Raw genomic sequence first — 23,725 nt, 5'->3', positions numbered from 1 at the left:
AGGTCACGGGTATCGTCCAGTAAACAGAAGGTCACGGGTACCGTCCAGTAAACAGAAGGTCACGGGTATCGTCCAGTAAACAGAAGGTCACGGGTACCGTCCAGTAAACAGAAGGTCACGGGTATCGTCCAGTAAACAGAAGGTCACGGGTACCGTCCAGTAAACAGAAGGTCACGGGTACCGTCCAGTAAACAGAAGGTCACGGGTACCGTCCAGTAAACAGAAGGTCACGGGTACCGTCCAGTAAACAGAAGGTCACGGGTACCGTCCAGTAAACAGAAGGTCACGGGTACCGTCCAGTAAACAGAAGGTCACGGGTACCGTCCAGTAAACAGAAGGTCAGCATATAATTGGGGAAAAGACAGAGTGGGGAGCGGCTGCGAGTGGATCGGTACAGGGCGTTGTCCTGGGACCTTTATTGTTTACATTATACATCAATTATTTAGATGTCAAGAGTGAGCACATGGACCTTCAAAATGGAGTGAACATGTGCAGTTAAGTGCTGGTACGTGTCGTGTTCTAATCCTAGGAAAATATCCCATCCTAGCTAGAGTTATTAGGGGAAAGCACCAAGTCATTACGACTATATAGCACTTGGAAGGGATCAGGATAAGGATTTGGGATGGGACGAAGGGAAGGAATGATACCCAACCAGTGGGACGGTCGGGGATTGAACGCCGACCTGAATAAAGCGAGACCGTCGCTCTACCGTCCAGCCCATCCTAGCTAGAGAAACAGGTATCTGATACCACTGTTTTCCTGTGTTTAGAAAATCGTACATGTACCACCACTGAGCTGCTCCTGCCAATCTTGATTCCATTTTGAAAGTCTGTGTTCAGCTCCGGTGAAAAGAATTTGGGAGTGATGATTAACAGGAATCCTAAACCAAGGAAACAATTAATATATGTTCGAAAATAAGTTCAATTGGGTCACAAGACGGAGAAGAGTGTCCTGAAAGTTACAGTGGTCAGAAACGTGACTTCTATCAACACTGAACGAAATAGATAGCTCATTACGTAAGTAAGAAGACCACGAATGTTCTCTATGCCTCTACCTATATATTTGGAGCCATGGGGAACTGTCAGCCCCATTGCTCTCAATATATAGGCAGGGAGACACCGCCTCTGGGGATGCTAAGTTGTATTTTAGTAAAACTCATGAAACCCATTTAAAGTTTAAAATTAACTTTGAAGAATTAAGATCTTATACACCTTCCTAAGAAATATAAAGATTGGAACAAGTCATTTATTATTTGTCATATTCAGTAACACATGTATAAAGAACAACTGCTTCCGATTTTATATTTATATATTTATATAAACACTGGAGAGGGGGGATCTGTCCAGTTCTCTCTCCCACCCTCCCTATTACTGTCTCCCTCACTCCCATTCTCCATGCCCTCTGGTGTTCTTAGTATTCATTGGGAACATTTCCTCTTTTTTTTCACTGCCAATCCCTCCCTAGGTATTTTATACGTTAGTATCATATCTCCACTCTCCTCTTTTTCTAGCTTCGTTAGGTTTAGTTCTTTCAATCTTCATATCCCTATCCCTGCCAATTCTGGGACGAGCCTCATTGCAAATTTCTGAAACTTTTCGAGTTTCCTTATTTTGGATGGGTGCTCCACGGTGACACTAACAACAGCCACACTAACCACAATAGTTAGAGTAAGCACACTATACACAATAGGAACACCAACTACAGTAGCCCCACCAACCACAACTACAACAACAACAGCCTCACCAACTACAACAGCCCCACCAACAACAACAACAGCCCCCACCAACAACAGCCCCAACAACTACAACAGCCCCAACAACTACAACAACAACAGCCCCACCAACTACAACAACAACAGCCTCACCAACTACAACAACAACAGCCCCACCAACTACAACAACAACAGCCTCACCAACTACAACAGCCCCACCAACAACAGCCCCACCACCAACAACAACAGCCCCACCAACAACAACAGCCCCACCAACAACAACAGGCCCACCAACTACAACAACAACAACAGCCCCACCAACAACAACAGGCCCACCAACTACAACAACAACAACAGCCCCACCAACTACAACAACAGCCCCACCAACTAAGAAGTGGCCAAGTAAACAAAGAAAGTGTTAGCGCAGGCAACAACACGGCCAGACCACAGAGCTGGGAACCAGAGACACATGTGAGTCACACACATGTATGAAAGAACTTAAGCTTAAAGAACTTAAAATAAAACGAGACAGGTTAGAAGAAGCAGTGGTTGGAGCTAACTTGGGAATATATACACCGAGAACTGTATTATCATACACCCAAGTGTACCATAATACCGAGAAGTGTACCATAATTCACGGAAAAGTGTACCATAATATACCGTGAAGTCTACCATAACTAGTTATAGATACACTAAAAGTTTTATATAATATTGGGGTAATACCGTGGGCTCGAACCCTTATCCCCTGGTTTCCATATTTACTCATATATAATCACGTTCTTGTGATTTCAGTGTACAGTGAACATTTCCTTTGGTCCTGAGCAGAGTTCGGTATACTTGTGGTTGGTCAGTAGGCTACTGTGGCGGCCATTCGGTAAAAAAAATCTAGCATTTTATCCTAACCGGAAATGCACAACCCTAAGCAACCATTTAGCCTAAGAGTCCGATTCATAGAAAACTTGATTATTTGTGAGCAGTTACTCAATTAGTTGCATTTGTTTCGTTGGTTGAGATAATGTAAGAAACGTGACCTATTAGTTGAGAGGACGGGTTGTTTAATTACGACACCCCCCCCCTCCCCCCCAAGTGATTGATAGGCCTTAAACCCAACAATAAACCAAGCTAATTCAATGCACATTTTAAAATGTAAATATAGTAAGTTATGTTTGAAAATTGACTCATCAGTCATTGTATTTGCTTCACTTCAATTCACTTGGTTATTAGATCCGGTCGCTAATGTTAATGGAGATCCCGAGCTGAATGACTAAATCCAGAGAAATCTACAAATTATTATTTGTAGATTTTAGAGAAGTATAAATCTGCAACCATTGTTAACCCTCAGAGTGCGCAGTTGTCTCTCCCGGGCCACCAAGGTACACAATTCTTAAAATATTCTATAAAAATAATTTTAACCTTTTTTTTTTATCTGCAAATGAAAGGTAATAATATTTACCAGAATTATTACTGTGTAAATTAATAATACTGTACTTTATTGCCTAAATAAATATTAAAGCTAATTAAATATGGTTATTGATACTGGTTCCTGAAATTTTTTTAAGTTACCCATTAATTTAACGTTTTCCTATTATGTTGGATTTAAGAAAACCAACCAATCCAAAAACTATCTGCAACTCTTGTTTCAATCTTGACGACGAACGGACGTCTGGAGACCTACTCCGCCTGGGAGCCGCTGGATCGCGATTATGGATTTTGATACTGTCGTTTGGCGTTCCTATTCAATAGTCCGGATTTTTACGACGCTTGGGGTCCCAGGGTAGTTAATAGATTTTGAACGTTTTCTGTCTGGTTCTTGGGGCAGGGTGACTGTGTCCGGTGCCGGCTGTGGCGGGAATTGGTGGGTCTTGGTGGGCTCCTGGTGTGCTCGCAGCCGTGGTGGGCTCCTGGTGTGCCCTCAGCCGTGGTGGGCTCCTGGTGTGCCCTCAGCCGTGGTGGGCTCCTGGTGTGCCCTCAGCCGTGGTGGGCTCCTGGTGTGCCCTCAGCCGTGGTGGGCTCCTGGTGTGCCCTCAGCCGTGGTGGGCTCCTGGTGTGCCCTCAGCCGTGGTGGGCTCCTGGTGTGCCCTCAGCCGTGGTGAGCTCCTGGTGTGCCCTCTGCCGTGGTGGGCTCCTGGTGTGCCCTCTGCCGTGGTGGGCTCCTGGTGTGCCCTCTGCCGTGGTGGGCTCCTGGTGTGCCCTCTGCCGTGGTGGGCTCCTGGTGTGCCCTCTGCCGTGGTGGGCTCCTGGTGTGCCCTCAGCCGTGGTGGGCTCCTGGTGTGCCCTCTGCCGTGGTGGGCTCCTGGTGTGCCCTCAGCCGTGGTGGGCTCCTGGTGTGCCCTCTGCCGTGGTGGGCTCCTGGTGTGCCCTCAGCCGTGGTGGGCTCCTGGTGTGCCCTCAGCCGTGGTGGGCTCCTGGTGTGCCCTCAGCCGTGGTGGGCTCCTGGTGTGCCCTCAGCCGTGGTGGGCTCCTGGTGTGCCCTCTGCCGTGGTGGGCTCCTGGTGTGCCCTCAGCCGTGGTGAGCTCCTGGTGTGCCCTCAGCCGTGGTGAGCTCCTGGTGTGCCCTCAGCCGTGGTGAGCTCCTGGTGTGCCCTCAGCCGTGGTGGGCTCCTGGTGTGCCCTCAGTCGTGGTGGGCACACCAGGAGCTTGCTGGCTTCTGCTCTATCGGAAGGCACTGGATGACGTTTTGCGTTTAAGTTGGGGCCTGAGTATTTGGTTTTGCTTCCCAGTGTTGGTTGTGACTGGTGCTTTTCACCCTGAGGAACGCTTGGAGCTCCCCAATCATCTGCCCATCTATCTGTGTGTTTATTTGCCGCGAGACATGTTAGTTTCCGCTGATAAGCGACATTCATTTCACCATTAGGCTTTGCGATTAACCCTTCGCGGGTACGCCTGGAGGCATCCGATCCCACGATCGTCGCCGCCCCTAAATCAACAACAACAATAATAGTATCTGTAGTTACTATGGATGAAGATACAAAGTATGGACTGTTTGTACCATTAATTTTGTAACACTCCCAAGAAAGAAGGCAAGAACCAAACCCAATGTTTACTTGGACGAGCATAATGCATACATGTGCTAAATTAGGCCTAGGATTTCTTATTAAGGCTTTGGATTGTCTAGGCCTAAGCCAAGTTATGGTTATGGCAACTTTTTTTTTCATGCCTTTTCACTTTCATTGTTTTCATTTCAAAAAACAAACGCAAAGTTTTTTGCGGTACAACCGTCTGTATTTTGAATATTCCACCATGGATAGACCTCGATAGAATATTTGAACATTCTATTGAGGTCTATGAATTTTTAGATTAAATCCTTATGCCTCTGTTATAAGTCTACATGTTTGAAATAGATGTCCATTCAAGAGTTCCAGATATTTAAAACATACTAATTGTTTTAAAGAATTTTCCTTTCGCCTTATCCACTGTCAAGCTGAGAGCTGAAGGCTTTGCAGCTGCAGACAGCTGAGAATTTCAGGTTTTATGCTGCGGGAAAGGTGTATCCCGAGTGCCATTGGCAAACTGACAATTATGTCACTGGGACAATTCTAGAAAGAATATTCCTTGACCTCCCGTTAAATCGTTAATGGGGTTACAACCTCAGTAGGATAGGTTAATTCCCAGACATTGTGCCTCAGTGTTCCACACAGATTATTCGTGGCTCTTCAAGAATTGTTACATGTTCATTCTGTTCAACAATACAAATTATTTTAATGTACAAAGATGGGGTACTGTGTTGTAGGTGTAAAGCCGGTAAGCAAATTGAACATATTGGAAGGGTAAATAGCAGAGGCTACCTACATGCGTAGTTTTAAATAGAGATATGATTAGAAAGATAAGGTCGAAAAACACTGCATTATGCGACCTACAATAAGAAAGTCGGGGACCAAAAGCTAAAGCTCGGGTCCTACAATCCCTATTAGGTAAGAATACACGCACATATCCATGGCTGTTATTTTGAGACATCTAATATTATTCCTAAAACATTTTAAGTAAAATATGGAGAATGTTTAATGGACAAGCACTCGTGAACATGAGGATGGGGGAGGTTGATGAGGACCGGCCACTTGCTTACATTGGCTCAACACCCTCATGACGTCTTGAGGTGATGGACCCGTTATGCTTGTTGATGTGACGATATGTTGCCTCTCTCCCTCCCTCATGCACTGTCCTCCCTCCCTCCGTCATGCACTGTCCACCCTCTCTCATTCCTTCATGCACTGCCCCCCATCCCTCCCTCTCTCCCTCCCTCATGCACTGTCCTCCCTCCCTACCTCCCTACCTCCCTCATGCACTGCCTCCCTCCCTCTCTCCCTCCCTCATGCACTGTCCTCTCTCTCTCCCTCCCTCATGCACTGTTTCCTTCCTTACTCTCACTACCTTCCTCCTTTACTCCCTCTTAGATTACTTACATTTGTACCTCCTTCCCTTCAACTTGCCTCCTTTCTTAATTCCGGCCCTTAATTGCTGCCTGCCTGCCTGTTTGCCTGCCTGCCTGCCTGTTTGCCTGCATAGTTGTGTTAAACAGTGTTGATGGCTGCTGGAGGAATCAGTGTCAGGAGGTCGCAACAAAGAGGGTCAGCACTGGGTGGAGGGACACCTCCAAGTGCCACTCAGAAGCCTGTTGTAACTTGAGTACTTCTCATGTAAGGGAGCCTTCCCTTGAGGGAGGTTGAACTCCACTCCTCTCACCTCCTCCACCTCTCCACCACGTCTCTTCCCCCTCTCCTCTGCCTTCTTCACTGTCCCTTCTTCCACACCTCCCCCTCCTACTTCTACTTACTCTTTCTCACCTGTTCCATCTAGGGATCTACATCATCTCAACCCATTAATATTCTTTCCCGTCTCATATCTCTTGTTACACATCTTCCCTCTTTTATTTTCGTCAGTTCTTTCTCTGTTCTACCCCTCTCCATTATCCCTTCTTCCCTCTCCGCTCTTCCTCATGCTTTAGTCTCTTGTTCTGGTCTCTGGTCCTTGGTCTCGTGCCTCGGTTTCTTGTCCTGGTCTTGTGCAGTAGTCTCGTGTCTGGTTTCGTACACTGGTCTCGAGCCCAGATGTGTTTAATTTACAGTGTTTACAGAGGTGGTGTGTGTGAGCGTGCAGGGAGTGTGTACACGCGGGCATGTGCGTGACAGGGTTACACAGGTACCAGTCTTCTGAAGTATAGATAACAAAGCGGTGCTCACTGGATACTGCTTCGTCAGTATCAGCAACAGCAGGAGCAGTATATGTAATATCAAACTTTTGTAGCTTTTATACTCTACACAGCCTTCAGTGGCTGTCGTACTCAGCACAGCCTCCATACAAGGGGTAAGACCCCAGTACCTGGGCTGTGGTGGGTATGTGGGCCTGCGGGCCGCTCCAAGCAACAGCCTAGTGGACCAAACTCTCACAAGTCAAGCCTGGCCTCGGGCCGGGCTTGGGGAGTAGAAGAACTCCCAGAACCCTATCAACCAGGTATCAACCAGGTATCAACCCATCGGGACATGCAGGGCTCGCCACTTGTGAATGGAACACTTGTTAGTCTGTCTCTTATCCTTTGACCAGAAAAGGTCAAAGGACACACTTGACAGCAATCCTGGACCCTGGAGTGCGCTGTTCCCTCGTCAATAAGTGGCTTTCAAAAGGTAAAGGCTGAAGGGTTTAGACACTAATAGTAGCAGTTGTAGCCATTTTCGTGGTAACAACAGGTGCAGCATCTCCCCCCTCCCCCAACCCCTGCATGTGGAGTAACTAGCCAGACAGAGAGAGAGAGAGAGAGGGAGAGTATGAGGAGAGCCTTCCGCTATGGTAGCGTGACGTCATGGGGTTCAGATAGGATGGTTAGCTGTACCAGTGAGAGTAGGTAGTGTCCACAGCACATGGGGGGTATGGGAGGATGGGAAGGGTAGTTTCTCAAGGTTATAAAATGAGTTACGTTGCGTGTACAGTGTTGTGATGTCGGCGTCGTAGGTAGTAGCAAATTCCTAGGCAGATACGGCGGGGGTATAGACTCCACGTATACTCCCCCACCCCCTTCCTTGGTATGTATACCCAGGTATCCATACCAAGACACCATTGACACCGGTTGCGGCATTATCTTGTTTAACGTGCCGTACAATAATTGCCGTGATCCCCGTCCCCTACCTTCGTTCCCGACCACGCTGTAGTGGGCTTCAGTTACTGGCGAGGCTGTTCGTGTGTCGCTGGTCCTGGCGTTGGTGATCGTCTAGTGTCCTCCAATTACGGACTCCGAGTACTGATACCTGCGTGTACCTTGACCTCTTGACCCTTTGACAGGGCGGGCATTGTACTCCCTCAAGCCTGAGCGGTTTAGGATCTTGTGAGGTCATTTAAGAATAGATTGCCAACAGTTCACTAAAGCTGTTGATAATTTAATTGGATAAGCGTCCGTACTGTTTGTGGGTTGGGGCTTTGACCTCGCGGTGGCCTCTACCAGGCCGCGATGTGCGGGTACTTGACCTCGCGGTGTAGCCTACCAGAGCGATGTGCGGGTATTTGACCTCGCGGAGTGACCTACCAGAGCGATGTGCGGGTACTTGACCTCGCGGAGTGACCTACCAGAGCGGTGTGCGGGTACTTGACCTCGCGGAGTGACCTACCAGAGCGATGTGTGGGTACTTGACCTCGCGGAGTATCCTACCAGGCCGCGATGTGCGGGTACTTGACCTCGCGGAGTGACCTACCAGAGCGGTGTGCGGGTACTTGACCTCGCAGAGTGACCTACCAGAGCGATGTGTGGGTACTTGACCTCGCGGAGTATCCTACCAGGCCGCGATGTGCGGGTAATTGACCTCGCGGAGTGACCTACCAGAGCGGTGTGCGGGTACTTGACCTCGCGGAGTATCCTACCAGAGCGGTGTGCGGGTACTTGACCTCGCGGAGTATCCTACCAGAGCCGTGTGCGGGTACTTGACCTCGCGGAGTATCCTACCAGAGCGGTGTGCGGGTACTTGACCTCGCGGAGTATCCTACCAGAGCGGTGTGCGGGTACTTGACCTCGCGGAGTATCCTACCAGAGCGGTGTGCGGGTACTTGACCTCGCGGAGTATCCTACCAGAGCGGTGTGCGGGTACTTGACCTCGCGGAGTATCCTACCAGAGCGGTGTGCGGGTACTTGACCTCGCGGAGTATCCTACCAGAGCGGTGTGCGGGTACTTGACCTCGCGGAGTATCCTACCAGAGCGGTGTGCGGGAACTTGACCTCGCGGAGTATCCTACCAGAGCGGTGTGCGGGTACTTGACCTCGCGGAGTATCCTACCAGAGCGGTGTGCGGGTACTTGACCTCGCGGAGTATCCTACCAGAGCGGTGTGCGGGTACTTGACCTCGCGGAGTATCCTACCAGAGCGGTGTGCGGGTACTTGACCTCGCGGAGTATCCTACCAGAGCGGTGTGCGGGTACTTGACCTCGCGGAGTGACCTACCAGAGCGGTGTGCGGGTACTTGACCTCGCGGAGTATCCTACCAGAGCGGTGTGCGGGTACTTGACCTCGCGGAGTGACCTACCAGAGCGGTGTGCGGGTACTTGACCTCGCGGAGTATCCTACCAGAGCGGTGTGCGGGTACTTGACCTCGCGGAGTGACCTACCAGAGCGGTGTGCGGGTACTTGACCTCGCGGAGTATCCTACCAGAGCGGTGTGCGGGTACTTGACCTCGCGGAGTATCCTACCAGAGCGGTGTGCGGGTACTTGACCTCGCGGAGTGACCTACCAGAGTGGTGTGCGGGTACTTGACCTCGCGGAGTAGCCTACCAGAGCGGTGTGCGGGTACTTGACCTCGCGGAGTATCCTACCAGAGCGGTGTGCGGGTACTTGACCTCGCGGAGTATCCTACCAGAGCGGTGTGCAGGTACTTGACCTCGCGGAGTAGCCTACCAGAGCGGTGTGCGGGTACTTGACCTCGCAGAGTGACCTACCAGAGCGGTGTGCGGGTACTTGACCTCGCGGAGTATCCTACCAGAGCGGTGTGCGGGTACTTGACCTCGCGGAGTGACCTACCAGAGCGGTGTGCGGGTACTTGACCTCGCGGAGTATCCTACCAGAGCGGTGTGCGGGTACTTGACCTCGCGGAGTATCCTACCAGAGCGGTGTGCGGGTACTTGACCTCGCGGAGTATCCTACCAGAGCGATGTGCGGGTACTTGACCTCGCGGAGTGACCTACCAGAGCGGTGTGCGGGTACTTGACCTCGCGGAGTATCCTACCAGAGCGATGTGCGGGTACTTGACCTCGCAGAGTGACCTACCAGAGCGGTGTGCGGGTACTTGACCTCGCGGAGTATCCTACCAGAGCGGTGTGCGGGTACTTGACCTCGCGGAGTGACCTACCAGAGCGATGTGCGGGTACTTGACCTCGCGGAGTGACCTACCAGAGCGGTGTGCAGGTACTTGACCTCGCGGAGTGACCTACCAGAGCGATGTGCGGGTACTTGACCTCGCGGAGTGACCTACCAGAGCGATGTGCGGGTACTTGACCTCGCGGAGTGACCTACCAGAGCGGTGTGCGGGTACTTGACCTCGCAGAGTGACCTACCAGAGCGGTGTGCGGGTACTTGCAAGACCAGTTAAGAGTTGATTGCTGAATATGTGTCTATATTCAGTTGTTTATTTTTGTTTTACCTTGTTTGACCATTTGCTTCATAAGTATCTATGGTTTTTTTTCATTCAGTTTATTTATAAGCTGCGAGTTTCTATGTTTTGCGTTGATTGATTGTATTTCTATAATTATTAAACGTTTATATAATTAAATCCTCCAGCAATGTTGAAGGGATGTAATCTGCTTACACACACACACACACACACACACACACACACACACACACACACACACACACACACACACACACACACACACACACACACACACACACACACATGTGCGAACATGTACGCTCTCTCACATGAACGTCCTCACATGGGGCAAAGAAGAATGGATCAATGAAAGGCTGAGAAGAAAGGCAGAGAGAGAGAGAGAGAGAGAGAGAGAGAGAGAGAGAGAGAGAGAGAGAGAGAGAGAGAGAGAGAGAGAGAGAGAGAGAGAGAGAGGTAAAGAGTGAGTGGCTGGCAGTGAATCAACTGAGGTTAGTTGGTGAAAATACATAAATGTCTCACGTTGTGATGTGGCCCAAAGCAGCAATTTTTATTTGGCAACATTGTTATGCTCCTTGAACATTTTGTTCACACAAGTCAAAATCCACATCTTTGTCAGCACATCTCTCGTGTTGTCGTGATCTGTCACCACCGAGACATCTTGGTTACTGATGTCTTGGTGGACACGTAGTTACTGCTGGGTGAACAGGGTCTATACGTGAAAGGAACCATGCCCAACCATTTCTGAACCGCTTGGATTCGAACCCGGGATCCCAGATTTTGGGTCGAGAACGAATCCGACTGTAGTACCGAGACCTTTAAATATCACGTAAAAAGATCACAAGCCCAGATCTAGGAAGATACTGTCAAATTTTCTAGTCAAATTGACTGGTCAAAATTTTCTCATTGGTTTCGGAAAATATTATATAGATTTACATATATTTCAAACAGTGGAATTGAAGAGCTTATATATATATATATATATATATATATATATATATATATATATATATATATATATATATATATATATATATATATATATATATATATTATATATATATATATATATATATATATATATATATATATATATATATATATATATATATATAGCTCCACGTATTTTGATAAAAAATACGTGGAGCTTTATACATAAATTTTGTCGGTGTTTAGACTCTTGGTTGGCCGAGCTGTCATCACACGGAACACAAGTTTTTGTTTTAATATACAATAGTTGTCAAAAATCTGTTCTGGCCTAGAGTGTTTTGAGTGCCAGATAATGGAGGAGAGGCTAAGGTGAGCTCGTATATGGCGTCCGGGCACTCAGGGGTTCTCCCTCTCACCTCTTGGCGCCCATTCATCATCTTCCAGCCACTCGTAAAATCAGAAAATGCATGATTTACCTCTGACATTAAGGGACCCGTGAGCATGGGGGGCGAGGCCCGATCCCTACCTTCCCTCAAGGGCATTCTCCCTCTATAGAGCGCTCTCTCTCATCCCTAGAGCTCTACCTCTATTCCAGATCTCCACCCACCCTCCCCTGCAGAGCTTCTCTCCACTATTCCACAGCTCCCACCCTCCCTCCACATCAGAGTTCCTTCCCTCCCTCCACATCAAAGCTTTCTCCCTCCTAACCCTCCTTCCCTTTCCGGAGCACCTTCCTTCCTTAACCTACTGGAACCGTCTTCGCCACAAATGGTCAGCTCACACATTTGATATCCTCGCTGCACCATAACTACTGCTTGTAGCGGCAGTAACAGCAGCAGCAGCAGCGACAGCAGCAGCAGCAGCAGCGGCAGCAGCAGCAGCAGCAGCAAGATCGTCATCACAGCGTCAACAACGATAATTATGATTTCCTGAAAAGGAGAACGAAGGAGGGACGATGTGTGTTCATTGCCCTCTGGTCCAAGAGCAGCGTTGCATTGCAGTGTTTTGTGTGTATGTTTGCCAAGGTGTGTGTGTGTGTGTGTGTGTGTGTGTGTGTGTGTGTGTGTGTGTGTGTGTGTGTGTGTGTGTGTGTGTGTGTGAGTGAGAGAGAGAGAGATAGTAAATCAACTGATCGATTGGTCATCATTACACGGCAAATGGAATATAATTTATTAGCAACCGGGGCAAAAATTACATGTGTGTGCCTTTGAAAAAGATTAAATGCATGTGTGTAGGCCTGTGGGACGCGGGTGTGGTGGTACACAACTTGAGGACAGGTGTGTGAGAGTGTACCGGCCCGGGGGGTAGAGCTCTACATCTGGCAACACACCTGGGAATGTTGAGGGAGAAAATGTTGTGTTAAAAATGAGAAACCTTTTGTTGCCATCTTTTCAGAAATTCTTCTGAAAAGTATCAACAAAGAGGGACACGAGCCTAAACATAAACACATATTGCACAACTTGCACGATTATTATAAACTAGATGGGAGCCGGTCGGCCGAGCGGACAGCACGCTGGACTTGTGATCCTATGGTCCCGGGGTCGATCCCGGGCACCGGCGAGAAACAATGGGCAGAGTTTCTTTCACCCTATGCGCCTGTTACCTAGCTGTAAAATAGGTACCTGGTTGTTAGTCAGCTGTCACGGGCTGCTTCCTGGGGGTGGAGGCCTGGTCGAGGACCGGGCCGCGGAGACACTAAAAGCCCCGAAATCATCTCAAGATAACCTCAAGATAGATGAATGGATTCAATGCACTTGTGTGCACAGAACCAATAGATGCTATTGCAAACACCACATGGATTAAAGATAGAAAAAATGGCGATTTTTAGAGAACGAAATTTAGGGATACAAATAGTTTCACGATGATTGATATATTTGACGAGGATGGGAAGGTTACCTTAAGGTTACCCCGAGATGAATTCGGGTCCCCGCGGCCCGGTCCTCGACCAGGCCTCCTTATCAATATTTTACCCAAAAGTTAAACTATTATGTCAGTCATAACATTAAAGGAGACACATACTGAAACACTTTGGGTTGACCTGAATGAAGCTAATGGAAGCCTTATAATAAGTTACATATTTGTTGTTACGAATGGCCAATGTAAGCCAGGCATATCTGGCCAGAATATGTACCAATATCATGGCTTATTTGAACACTGCAATCAAGACAGAGCTAGAAAGAATGTAATCAAGGCACATGGGGGACAGAACGTATTGAAAGAAAGACACGAGTCATACACGAGTCATACAAGAGTCATACACGAGTCATACAAGAGTCATACACGAGTCATACAAGTCATGCACGAGTCATACAAGAGTCATACCTGTATGACTCTTGCAGGCAGGTAAACACTTATGAAATACATTGTTTGGTAAGCTGATCTGCAGCTGAGGGCTTCCTCTCTCTCTCTCTCTCTCTTCTTTTGTGTTCCCTCACTTGTTGTGTTAATCTTTGGCGCCGAGTTTGTTCCCGTTGGTCCCTTATATCCTTATCTTACTCCCTGGTTATCCTTATCTTACTCCCTGGTTATCCTTCTCTTACTCCCTGGTTATCCTTCTCTTACTCCCTGGTTATCCTTATCTTACTCCCTGGTTATCCTTATCTTACTCCCTGGTTATCCTTCTCTTACTCCCTGGTTATCCTTCTCTTACTCTCTGGTTATCCTTATCTTACTCCTTGGTTATCCTTCTCTTACTCTCTGGTTATCCTTCTCTTACTCCCTGGTTATCCTTCTCTTACTCCCTGGTTATCCTTCTCTTACTCTCTGGTTATCCTTATCTTACTCCTTGGTTATCCTTCTCTTACTCTCTGGTTATCCTTCTCTTACTCCCTGGTTATCCTTCTCTTACTCCCTGGTTATCCTTCTCTTACTCCCTGGTTATCCTTCTCTTACTCCCTGGTTATCCTTCTCTTACTCTCTGGTTATCCTTATCTTACTCCTTGGTTATCCTTCTCTTACTCTCTGGTTATCCTTATCTTACTCCCTGGTTATCCTTCTCTTACTTCCTGGTTATCCTTCTCTTACTCCTTGGTTATCCTTCTCTTACTCCCTGGTTATCCTTCTCTTACTCCTTGGTTATCCTTCTCTTTCTCCCTTGTTATCCTTCTCTTACTCCCTGGTTATCCTTCTCTTACTCCCTGGTTATCCTTCTCTTACTCCTTGGTTATCCTTCTCTTTCTCCCTTGTTATCCTTCTCTTACTCCCTGGTTATCCTTCTCTTACTCCTTGGTTATCCTTCTCTTTCTCCCTTGTTATCCTTCTCTTACTCCCTGGTTATCCTTCTCTTACTCTCTGGTTATTCTTATCTTACTCCCTGGTTATCCTTCTCTTACTCCTTGGTTATCCTTATCTTACTCTCTGGTAATCCTTCTCTTACTCCTTGGTTATCCTTCTCTTACTCTCTGGTTATCCTTCTCTTACTCCCTGGTTATCCTTCTCTTACTCCTTGGTTATCCTTCTCTTACTCCCTGGTTATCCTTCTCTTACTCCCTGGTTATCCTTCTCTTACTCCCTGGTTATCCTTCTCTTACTCCCTGGTTATCCTTCTCTTACTCCTTGGTTATCCTTCTCTTACTCTCTGGTTATCCTTCTCTTACTCTCTGGTTATCCTTCTCTTTCTCCCTTGTTATCCTTCTCTTACTCCCTGGTTATCCTTCTCTTACTCCTTGGTTATCCTTCTCTTACTCCTTGGTTATCCTTCTCTTACTCCTTGGTTATCCTTCTCTTACTCCTTGGTTATCCTTCTCTTACTCCCTGGTTATCCTTCTCTTACTCCTTGGTTATCCTTCTCTTTCTCCCTTGTTATCCTTCTCTTACTCCCTGGTTATCCTTCTCTTTCTCCCTTGTTATCCTTCTCTTACTCTCCTGTTACCCTCGCGGCAGTTTCTCTCTGTTCGCAACATCGTTCTGCAGTCTTAAAAAAGAAAGAGCACTTGAGTGCTTTGTTCTCTCTCCTTTCTCACATCCACTTTCAGTCTCGATAATTACTCACTTCCAATTTCCGATCTCAAAGTTTGGCGGTCTTAATCTTCTCTGTTGCTTCTCCTTCATGCGCCCAACCACTTGGGGTGGACGGTAGAGTGACAGTCTCGCTTCATGCAGGTCGGTGTTCAATCCCCGACCGTCCAAGTGGTTGAGCACCATTTCTTTACCCCCGGTCCCATTCCAGATCCTTATCCTGACCCCTTGCAAGTGCTCTATAGTCGTAGTGGCTTGGCGCTTTATCCTTATAGTTCCTGTGCCTTCTTCATGCGCGCCTGCAGAATGCTTTTGTTAATGTGTTTCCTTGAGATGAGGAATGCAACCCACAACAGCTTTCTATTCCCGTGTACCTATTTACTGCTGGGTAAACAGAGGCATCAAGTGAAAGGAAACGTGGCCAAAACGTTGTTCTGTCCTGCCGCGGGGATCGAAGCCGGGATCGTGGGTTGTGAGTCAGTGACTCGGAGCCTGTGTACATGTGGGTGTCGCTTGGCCAACTGTTGTTTGTTTACCGTGTGTTGAGGGCTGTTCTAGTCTTTGCCTCTCTATTGTCTACTACTTTCTTTGTGCCATTATCCATTGTTTCTCTCTCTCTCTCTCTCTCTCTCTCTCTCTCTCTCTCTCTCTCTCTCTCTCTCTCTCTCTCTCTCTCTCTCTCTCTCTCTCTCTCTCTCTCTCTCTCTATCTCTCTCTCTCTCTCTCTCTCTCTCTCTCTCTCTCTCTCTCTCTCTCTCTCTCTCTCTCTCTCTCTCTCTCTCTCTCTCTCTCTCTCTCTCTCCTCTCTCTCTCTCTCTCTCTCTCTCTCTCTCTCTCTCTCTCTCTCTCTCTCTCTCTCTCTCTCTCTCTCTCTCTCTCTCTCTCTCTCATTTCATTCTGTGCTTCCTTCCCCTCACCTTAATGTAACACCTGATTCGCAGCATTATAACGCCTACGTGCTCGTCTTAGACCCTCTCAACTGAACTCTACTATGAAGAAGGGTAATTGGTGTAATGCTAATGTCTTTTTTATTCCCTTTTCTCTCAATTTTCCTCGCCCCCTTCTGCTACCCTGGCCAGCCATCACTACAGCAACGCTGCCAGCTGTTGGTGTGACTCTAGGGGGGGTTGAGCACCCCCCTCCCCCAGAGTGGGCACCCATGAACACCCACTGTCAGAATACATGTAGAACACATCTCTAAACCTGTCTACGTTAGAACACCCGGAAATGTATAGATGGTGGTTAGTTGTGTACAAGTGCTACAGTCACCTGTGGTCGGGTGACTCTCAACCAGGAGGTCTGGTCGACGACCGGGCCGCGGGGACGCTAAGCCCCGGAAGCACCTCAAGGTAACCGGGTGCTTAATGACTCGCTACACTGTGTGTTGCCTGATAGCTCTCTAACCTTGTCCATGGAGAGGACAGATAAACTGTATATATGGTAGGTAGCAATTAATATTTTTGTAATTAGCGTCAAAAGATTGTTATTTGCTTGGCTAAACGAACTAGAGGGCTCAGTTCCTGAACCGATTATTTGCCTCTGTAATCCTTTACACCACCGCTCACAGGATGGGTATGGGGTGCATAATAAATAATAATAAATAAATAAATAAATATTTATTCAGGTAAGGTACATACATACAAGGTAAGATACAAAAGTTGATGGATTTACAGATAGAGCTAGTACATACAATGCCTAAAGCCACTATTACGCAAAGCGTTTCGGGCAGGAAAAGATAAAGAAAGAAATTGAAATTGAGGTAGTAATGTATAAATGTTAAGGCCGTGTCTGTGGTAAACTACTGCGGTTAGACCATCTGCCGTCATTGTCACTACAAGTTTACTGGCAGAGCTAAGAGGGTTAAGCTAGGAAGGTAAGAGAGTTCTCGCAACCCTAGAGGAGAGGAGAAGCAGCGGGACATGATCACAACATAGAAGATATTGAGGGGAGTATGGTAGATGCAGAAGAACGGCCTTTCTAAATAGGCGAAAGCTGGAAACGTAAATGAGTCGAATAAAAATAAGGGCATTTTCGAACCCCGTACGGGTGGTCAGTAGGTGGAATACATTGAAAGAAGGACCATTCTGGACCATTCTCAAGTCACAATCGACTTGAGAATGGCCCAGGACGGACCGAAACGTCGTCGTCCCTTCACCTTCTAGTGTGTGGTCTGGTCAACATTGAAAGAAGTTGTGGAAGCCGCCTCCATCCACAAGTTTAAGGCCAGATTCGACAAAGAATTTGAACATTAGAATTATTAAATTATAACGCAACAGCTACAGCAAGACTGGCTGGTAGGCGGAGCATAAAGAGCTACAGACACCTCTACCCGGTAGACACTGGCAAGCACCGATAGGTAAGTACAGCTACCCGCTCCCGTCATTACCTGTAGCTACCACTACACCCCCCTCACACCACACCCCCCCCTCACCATCCCTCACACCCCCCCCCATCCCCCTCACCATCCCTCACTCCTGAAGTTCCCATCACTGTTTACTTTCCTGCCTCAACAGAGGCCAGCGCCTCCTCCCGTCCCGCCAGCCCTGATGATACCTGAGGTCAAGTCGTGACCCCAGCTCCCCTTATTAGGTCTGTCCCTTTGTCGGCTCTTCTGCGAGGCTTCCATCATGACCGTCTGCGTTACCCATCACCCTGGCCCACCAGTGGGGTAACTCACTGGTGGCCCACCCCTAGGGTAACCCCGCTGGCCCTCCCCTAGTGTAACCCCCTGGGGTACTTCACTGGCCCGCCCCTAGTGTAACCCCGCTGGCCCTCCCCTAGTGTAACCACCTGGGGTACTTCACTGGCCCGCCCCTAGTGTAACCCCCTGGGGTACTTCACTGGCCCACCCCTAGTGTAACCCCCTGGGGTACTTCACTGGCCCACCCCTAGTGTAACCCCCTGGGGTACTTCACTGGCCCACCCCTAGTGTATCCCCCTGGGGGTACTTCACTGGCCCACCCCTAGTGTAACCCCCTGGGGTACTTCACTGGCCCACCCCTAGTGTAACCCCCTGGGGGTACTTCACTGGCCCACCCCTAGTGTAACCCCCTGGGGTACTTCACTGGCCCTCCCCTAGTGTAACCCCCTGGGGTACTTCACTAGCCCACCCCTAGTGTAACCCCCTGGGGGTACTTCACTGGCCCTCCCCTAGTTTACCGAAAAGGATAACCTTTTGGCCCAGACACCTGACGCCCACACACTTAGCACCCACACTTGGCTCACACACCTGCTCCACACTCCCAGTCCACTCACCTCACCCAAACATCTTATCCAGTCCCAGAACTGCATCCCTGGATCCCCTCGTCCCACCCCCTTGGCCAATTCTTGGTTCAGCTCCCTAGCCCACCCCTATGACCGATTCTTGGCCCACCCTTGACCATCCTTGACCATCATTGGCCATCCTTGGCCACCATTGGCCATTCTATTTGGCCACACATCCTGCACTACCTGAAAGAAGAAGAATGAAATTAATATTGTCAACAGTTTTTCTATGAAGAACAGGAACTGATAACGACGAGGAAATACAAGTGATAAAATAATTGCTACACATTAAGGCAGTTGTTATGTGGCTGTGAAACTGTTGCATCTTAGTTTGTTTTTTCTACCACAGACTTGGCCAGACATTTACAATGCTAACCAGCATATATATACATTTTCTCCTGTCCTCCATGGACAGGGTTAGAGAGCTGTTAAACATATAGTTCAGTGATATAGCGTAGTCTTAGTGACATGTACAGTAGCAGTTAATGTGAAGTCTTATGACTTAATTTATGATAAGACTTTATGCAACTATAAACACGGTGTCAATTTCACGGTCGATGGTCTCAGTAGTTCTTTGTTATTGGGGGACAAGCTTCAGCTCTCGGCCACGATTTCTATTTTTCGGACATTTGTTGTACTTCCTTCCTTCTTGCTTCACGTGTGTGTACTCACCTAGTTGTACTCACCTAGTTGTGTCTGCAGGATCGAGCCAGTGGGTGGGCCAGTAACCGTGTGTGTGTGTGTGTGTGTGTGTGTGTGTGCTTGTACATGCCTAATTGTTCTTGTGGAGGTTGAGCTTCGGCTCTTTGGTCTCGGCTTTCAACCATAGGAACATAAGAACAAAGGCAACAGCAGAAGGCCTATTGACCCATACGAGGCAGCTCCTATTTATAACCACCCAATCCCACTCATATACATGTCCAACCCACGCTTGAAACAATCGAGGGACCCCACCTCCACCATGTTACGCGGCAATTGGTTCCACAAATCAACAACCCTGTTACTGAACCAGAATTTACCCAGTTACTGAACCAGTATTTACCCAGCCATCAATCAACATTTGTTTGCGTGCGTGTGTCCGTGCGTGCTATTTTAGTTTGAAAATTTAAATAAAATACTTTAAAAATAGGTGATATATGGAAGAAAATCTTCACGTTAAATGAAAGAAATCCTTTTACATCAGCGGGGCGCTGAAGCTGTGGATGATTAGCCGCTCCTCGTCGCTTTAAACAGCCTAATTATCTTTTGGCAAATCAGGTACTTTGTGTGTATCTAAAGACGGATTGTATCTGTCTGTGTGTCTCTTTCTCTCTCTCTCTCTCTCTCTCTCTCTCTCTCTCTCTCTCTCTCTCTCTCTCTCTCTCTCTCTCTCTCTCTCTCTCTCTCTCTCTCTCTCTCTCTCTCTCTCTCTCTCTCTCTCTCTCTCTCTCTCTCTCTCTCTCTCTCTCTCTCTCTCTCTCTCTCATCGCTACCAACACCGCCGTAACAATCACCACCATCACCACCACCACCACTACCTACCACTACCACCACTACCTACCACCACCACTAACACCACCACTAACACCACCACCTCCTATACCACCTACCACCACCACTACCACCACTGTTGCCGTCTACTCTACCCATCCAACACTACCAGCATCAACCCGACCCTTTACTGAACGCATTACCTTTTTTACGCAATCAACTCCAGCGTCAAAATTGTAGTGGTTAAGGGAAATTAAAACCTCCGTAGTATTGACGCTTATATGGACTAATGAGTATTGGCTCCGGTTGTCACCACCACCATCTCCATCACCACCACCACCACCACCATCACCACCACCACCATCACCACCACCACAACACAAGCTAATTTGTCCCTCCGACCCAACAATTCCAGTGATATGTAGCCCTCCTACATGTAACCATCATGGCGGTAATCACGAGGACTACATATTACATCCCCATCAGGCATGGGACAGCTTCTAATGAACGGGTAAATAGAAGGAAGGTTAGATTAGGTTAAGTAATTATCAGGAAGGGAAAAGTGTAGTTCATCATATATAGTGCTGGAGGAGCTGAGCACAACATGTTGTGTTGTTGTTTGAGGCGAGGGGGGGGGCCATGATGCGGTTTGTCGGCATCCCGCCAAACACACACCGAAACTACGACGTTGGTACAACGTTCGAACAAGTTTTAACACCTCCTAACCAGTTATAACAACCAATATAGCAAGTTGTAACAACGTTCTAATACGTCATAAACACGTTAAGCCAAGATGTAACAACTTTATTACAAGTTGTAACAAGCGGAAAATAGAGACAGTTTCGGTTTGTGTTTCCAGGGTGTGTACTCACCTAGTTGTGTTTACACAGTCCAACCCGGCCCCGGCTTTTTATCTCATGGTCAGTTAATGCAAAGATTTATATTCCTTCTGTTTCTCAATACATCTATTTATCAATGTGCTCATTGCAACCAAGTTCTGCAAAAATCATAGTGCTTATAGCGAGAGTCGAAGATCTACATTTTGCACTATTGATTTTGTAAAATGGAAGAAAGCAACAACCAAGCCTAAACTTTCCTAGACTTGATTTTAAGTCTAAATTAGGCTTAAAATGGCACGTATTAGGTCTATGCTTGCATATTTAGTTCTAGGACGGTTTAGGTTATATTATAACAGTTTGTTATGCCGTCTAGTGTACCACTAGTACCAAATGGGACGGATGGGTAAACTGTTTGCTGATAACAGCGCATTTTTTTTTACATTACATCCATAGTCTCTGTAAGTACTATCATATTTGGAGGCTCTGTTGATTTGTCAAACTTGCCTCGACGATTTCTTGTAGTTTTTGTCACTTGTTTGCGACTCTAGCCTCATGAAGTTTTTCTGGCGACTTCCTGTCAAGTATGAGTCTCCAGCTTCCACCCGGGCCTTCTGGTCCCAAAGTTTCTGGGTGGTAGACACAGGGACCAGGACCTGTATGGTAGACACAGGGACCATGACTTCTATGGTAGACACAGGGACCAGGACCTGTATGGTAGGCACGGACCAGGGGACCTAGGTGGTAAACACTGGGACTTCGGGGTAGAGAGACCAGGACCTGTATCCAGCAAGACCATTCATGCCACAACTCATTACATAATATCATGCAACAGGCAATTCACTGACAGCCCAGCAGTCACAACACACCATTGTCCGCCATCCCTGACTAATATTTTAATCCTGGATCCTTTTTTTATATATCAAGACTGCACCGTAAACATTTACATATTAAATTATTCACGTGGTTTTCATGACAGTGGACAAGTCGATGGCGCTCTATGATTGGCGGACTGGCCGAGGGATTGCTCTCTGATTGGATGCGTAGGCACTATCGCTCCCTGATTGGCTGAATGGCCGATGACACACCCCCCCTAGTAGGCAAGAAGTTATGATAGGAATATAAGACCAGAGAAGTGAAATGTGGCTTTTGTAACTGGACTTACTGGCTCCGCCTCTCAGGCTTACCCAAAAAAACTGGACTTCTGGTTTACCCAACACCTTGCTTCATGACTTACGCAAAGACAGGCTTTTCCCGGCTTATCAAAACGCTCTCTTAGCTTTCCGAAAACCTCTCTTGGACTCACCCAAAAGACTTGGCGTATCCGAAGACTCGGAGGACCGGGTCTGCGTTACCCGCCGGTCTCCTCCTGGGCCAACCCTGGCGCCCGGTGGAGCGTGTAATCCGACTCATTGGCAATATTTACCACTCACGATCTGCAGTGGACAAGCACGCTTTAACGAGGGGGGACAGCTAGCCGGCCTGGGCGGGGGGCGAGACGGGGGAGGGAGACGGCAGGTTGTGGTGGGGAGGGGTTGAGGAGTAGCTGATGGTGGGGAAGTGGTGGGGAGGGGGTTGAGGAGTAGCTGGTGGTGGGGAGAAAAGCTGGTAGTGGGGGTGAAAAGAGTCCCCACCCCTTCCCCACACCAACCCTCATGATATAAGTAGACATAGATAATGGGGCTCCTTTCCATGTTTTGTATTTTTTTTCAAATTTTGATTTTAATGGGGCTTCTAAGTCATTGTAATAAATTATATGATGGGTATGGAGCTGGTGTTGGGTGCTTTGTGTGATGGGAGGTATGATGAGGGAACCACGTGACCGTGGGGGGGGGGGACCTGCTGCATGGGTAACAGCTTCTCCTCTGTATCAACCTACCCCTGGCTTTACGTCCTGGATAGGCCACTGGAGACCAACAACCAGAGCCCAACTCCATAGTCTCCTGAGACTGATGGATGCCTACTAATTGATTGGGATGATGATTAAGATAGCAATAATAATGAAAGCAGTTAACATATGAGTGATAATGATTGTTTTGGTGATAAAGGATGATCTGGGGAGGCTAATTAGGCACCCAAGGATTATAATGACAGCAAGAGTAATATAGTTTATGATAACAATTGGTACAATAACAGCCATATGTTATTTAGAAATTGAATTTAACTGACACCGTGTAAACACAATTACATAACCTTTGGGTTGCTTTTATAGTCTTGGCTCAACTCCTAAACGAAAAGTCAAACCGGAGGGGAAGGTGCTCTGTGGCTCTGCAGGACCACAAGGCTTATAATTTGAGAATGAAACACTCTTAGTCTGTCTTATGTTCTTTGGTCAGCAGCTCAATGCTCAAATTAGTACTTAAATTCCTTGAACAACAAATCGATTTAAATCAATTCCCCAGACAATAAGTTACCAAAAATTACTGTATTGTAAATTTTGAGGAAACAAAGAAACAAAATCAGGATATTTTTTTTAATTCGAAAATAATTTTTTCGTAGCAAAAATATTTTCAATAAACAAGGAACAGTTATGAAATAAAACTATGAAACATTGGATCAGTTTTTGAGCCACGCTCAGACTCTTCTGACCGCAGACTTTGAAGAGTTTGATGTTTCTGAAGAGTTTGAAGAGATTCAAACTCTTCAGGCTCAAAAAAGATTCAATGAAAGTGTACAAAGGAAGGAACTTGAGTTACAGTAATGTGAGAGTAGAGTACCACAGTGGGTGTACCGTCTACAGGTACACCGACCAGTACCCCCGGCCAGTACCACAGCGGCCTGTACCACAGCGGGTGTACCGTCGTCAGGTACCCTCCAGCCTGTACCACAGCGGGTGTACCTTCGTCAGGTACACCGGCCTGTACCACAGCGGGTGTACCATCCTCAGGTACCCTCCAGCCTGTACCACAGCGGGTGTACCTTCGTCAGGTACACCGGCCTGTACCACAGCGGGTGTACCATCCTCAGGTACCCTCC

At 47.6% G+C, this 23,725-nt stretch overlaps 2 protein-coding genes across 2 annotated transcripts in view; both read left to right on the top strand.

Moving 5' to 3' along the window:
• LOC138351671 (uncharacterized) overlaps positions 1-23,450 on the top strand; it is a 24,166-nt gene extending 716 nt beyond the window's left edge. The window contains exons 2-3 of the mRNA XM_069303689.1: positions 9,940-10,046; positions 23,344-23,450. Coding sequence (XP_069159790.1) covers positions 9,940-10,046; positions 23,344-23,450 — 214 coding nt within the window. The remainder of the gene's footprint in view (positions 1-9,939; positions 10,047-23,343) is intronic.
• The window catches only part of LOC123766080 (extracellular matrix organizing protein FRAS1), a 368,121-nt gene that overhangs the window by 58,218 nt on the left and 286,178 nt on the right, over positions 1-23,725 (top strand). The gene's annotated exons all lie outside the window — the stretch shown is intronic.

This window comes from Procambarus clarkii, chromosome 5 (assembly GCF_040958095.1).
Source record: "Procambarus clarkii isolate CNS0578487 chromosome 5, FALCON_Pclarkii_2.0, whole genome shotgun sequence".
In the NCBI taxonomy this organism is placed as follows: Eukaryota; Metazoa; Arthropoda; class Malacostraca; order Decapoda; family Cambaridae; genus Procambarus; species Procambarus clarkii.
Note: the sequence above shows the minus strand (reverse complement) of the source record. Positions and strands in the feature narration are given on the sequence as shown.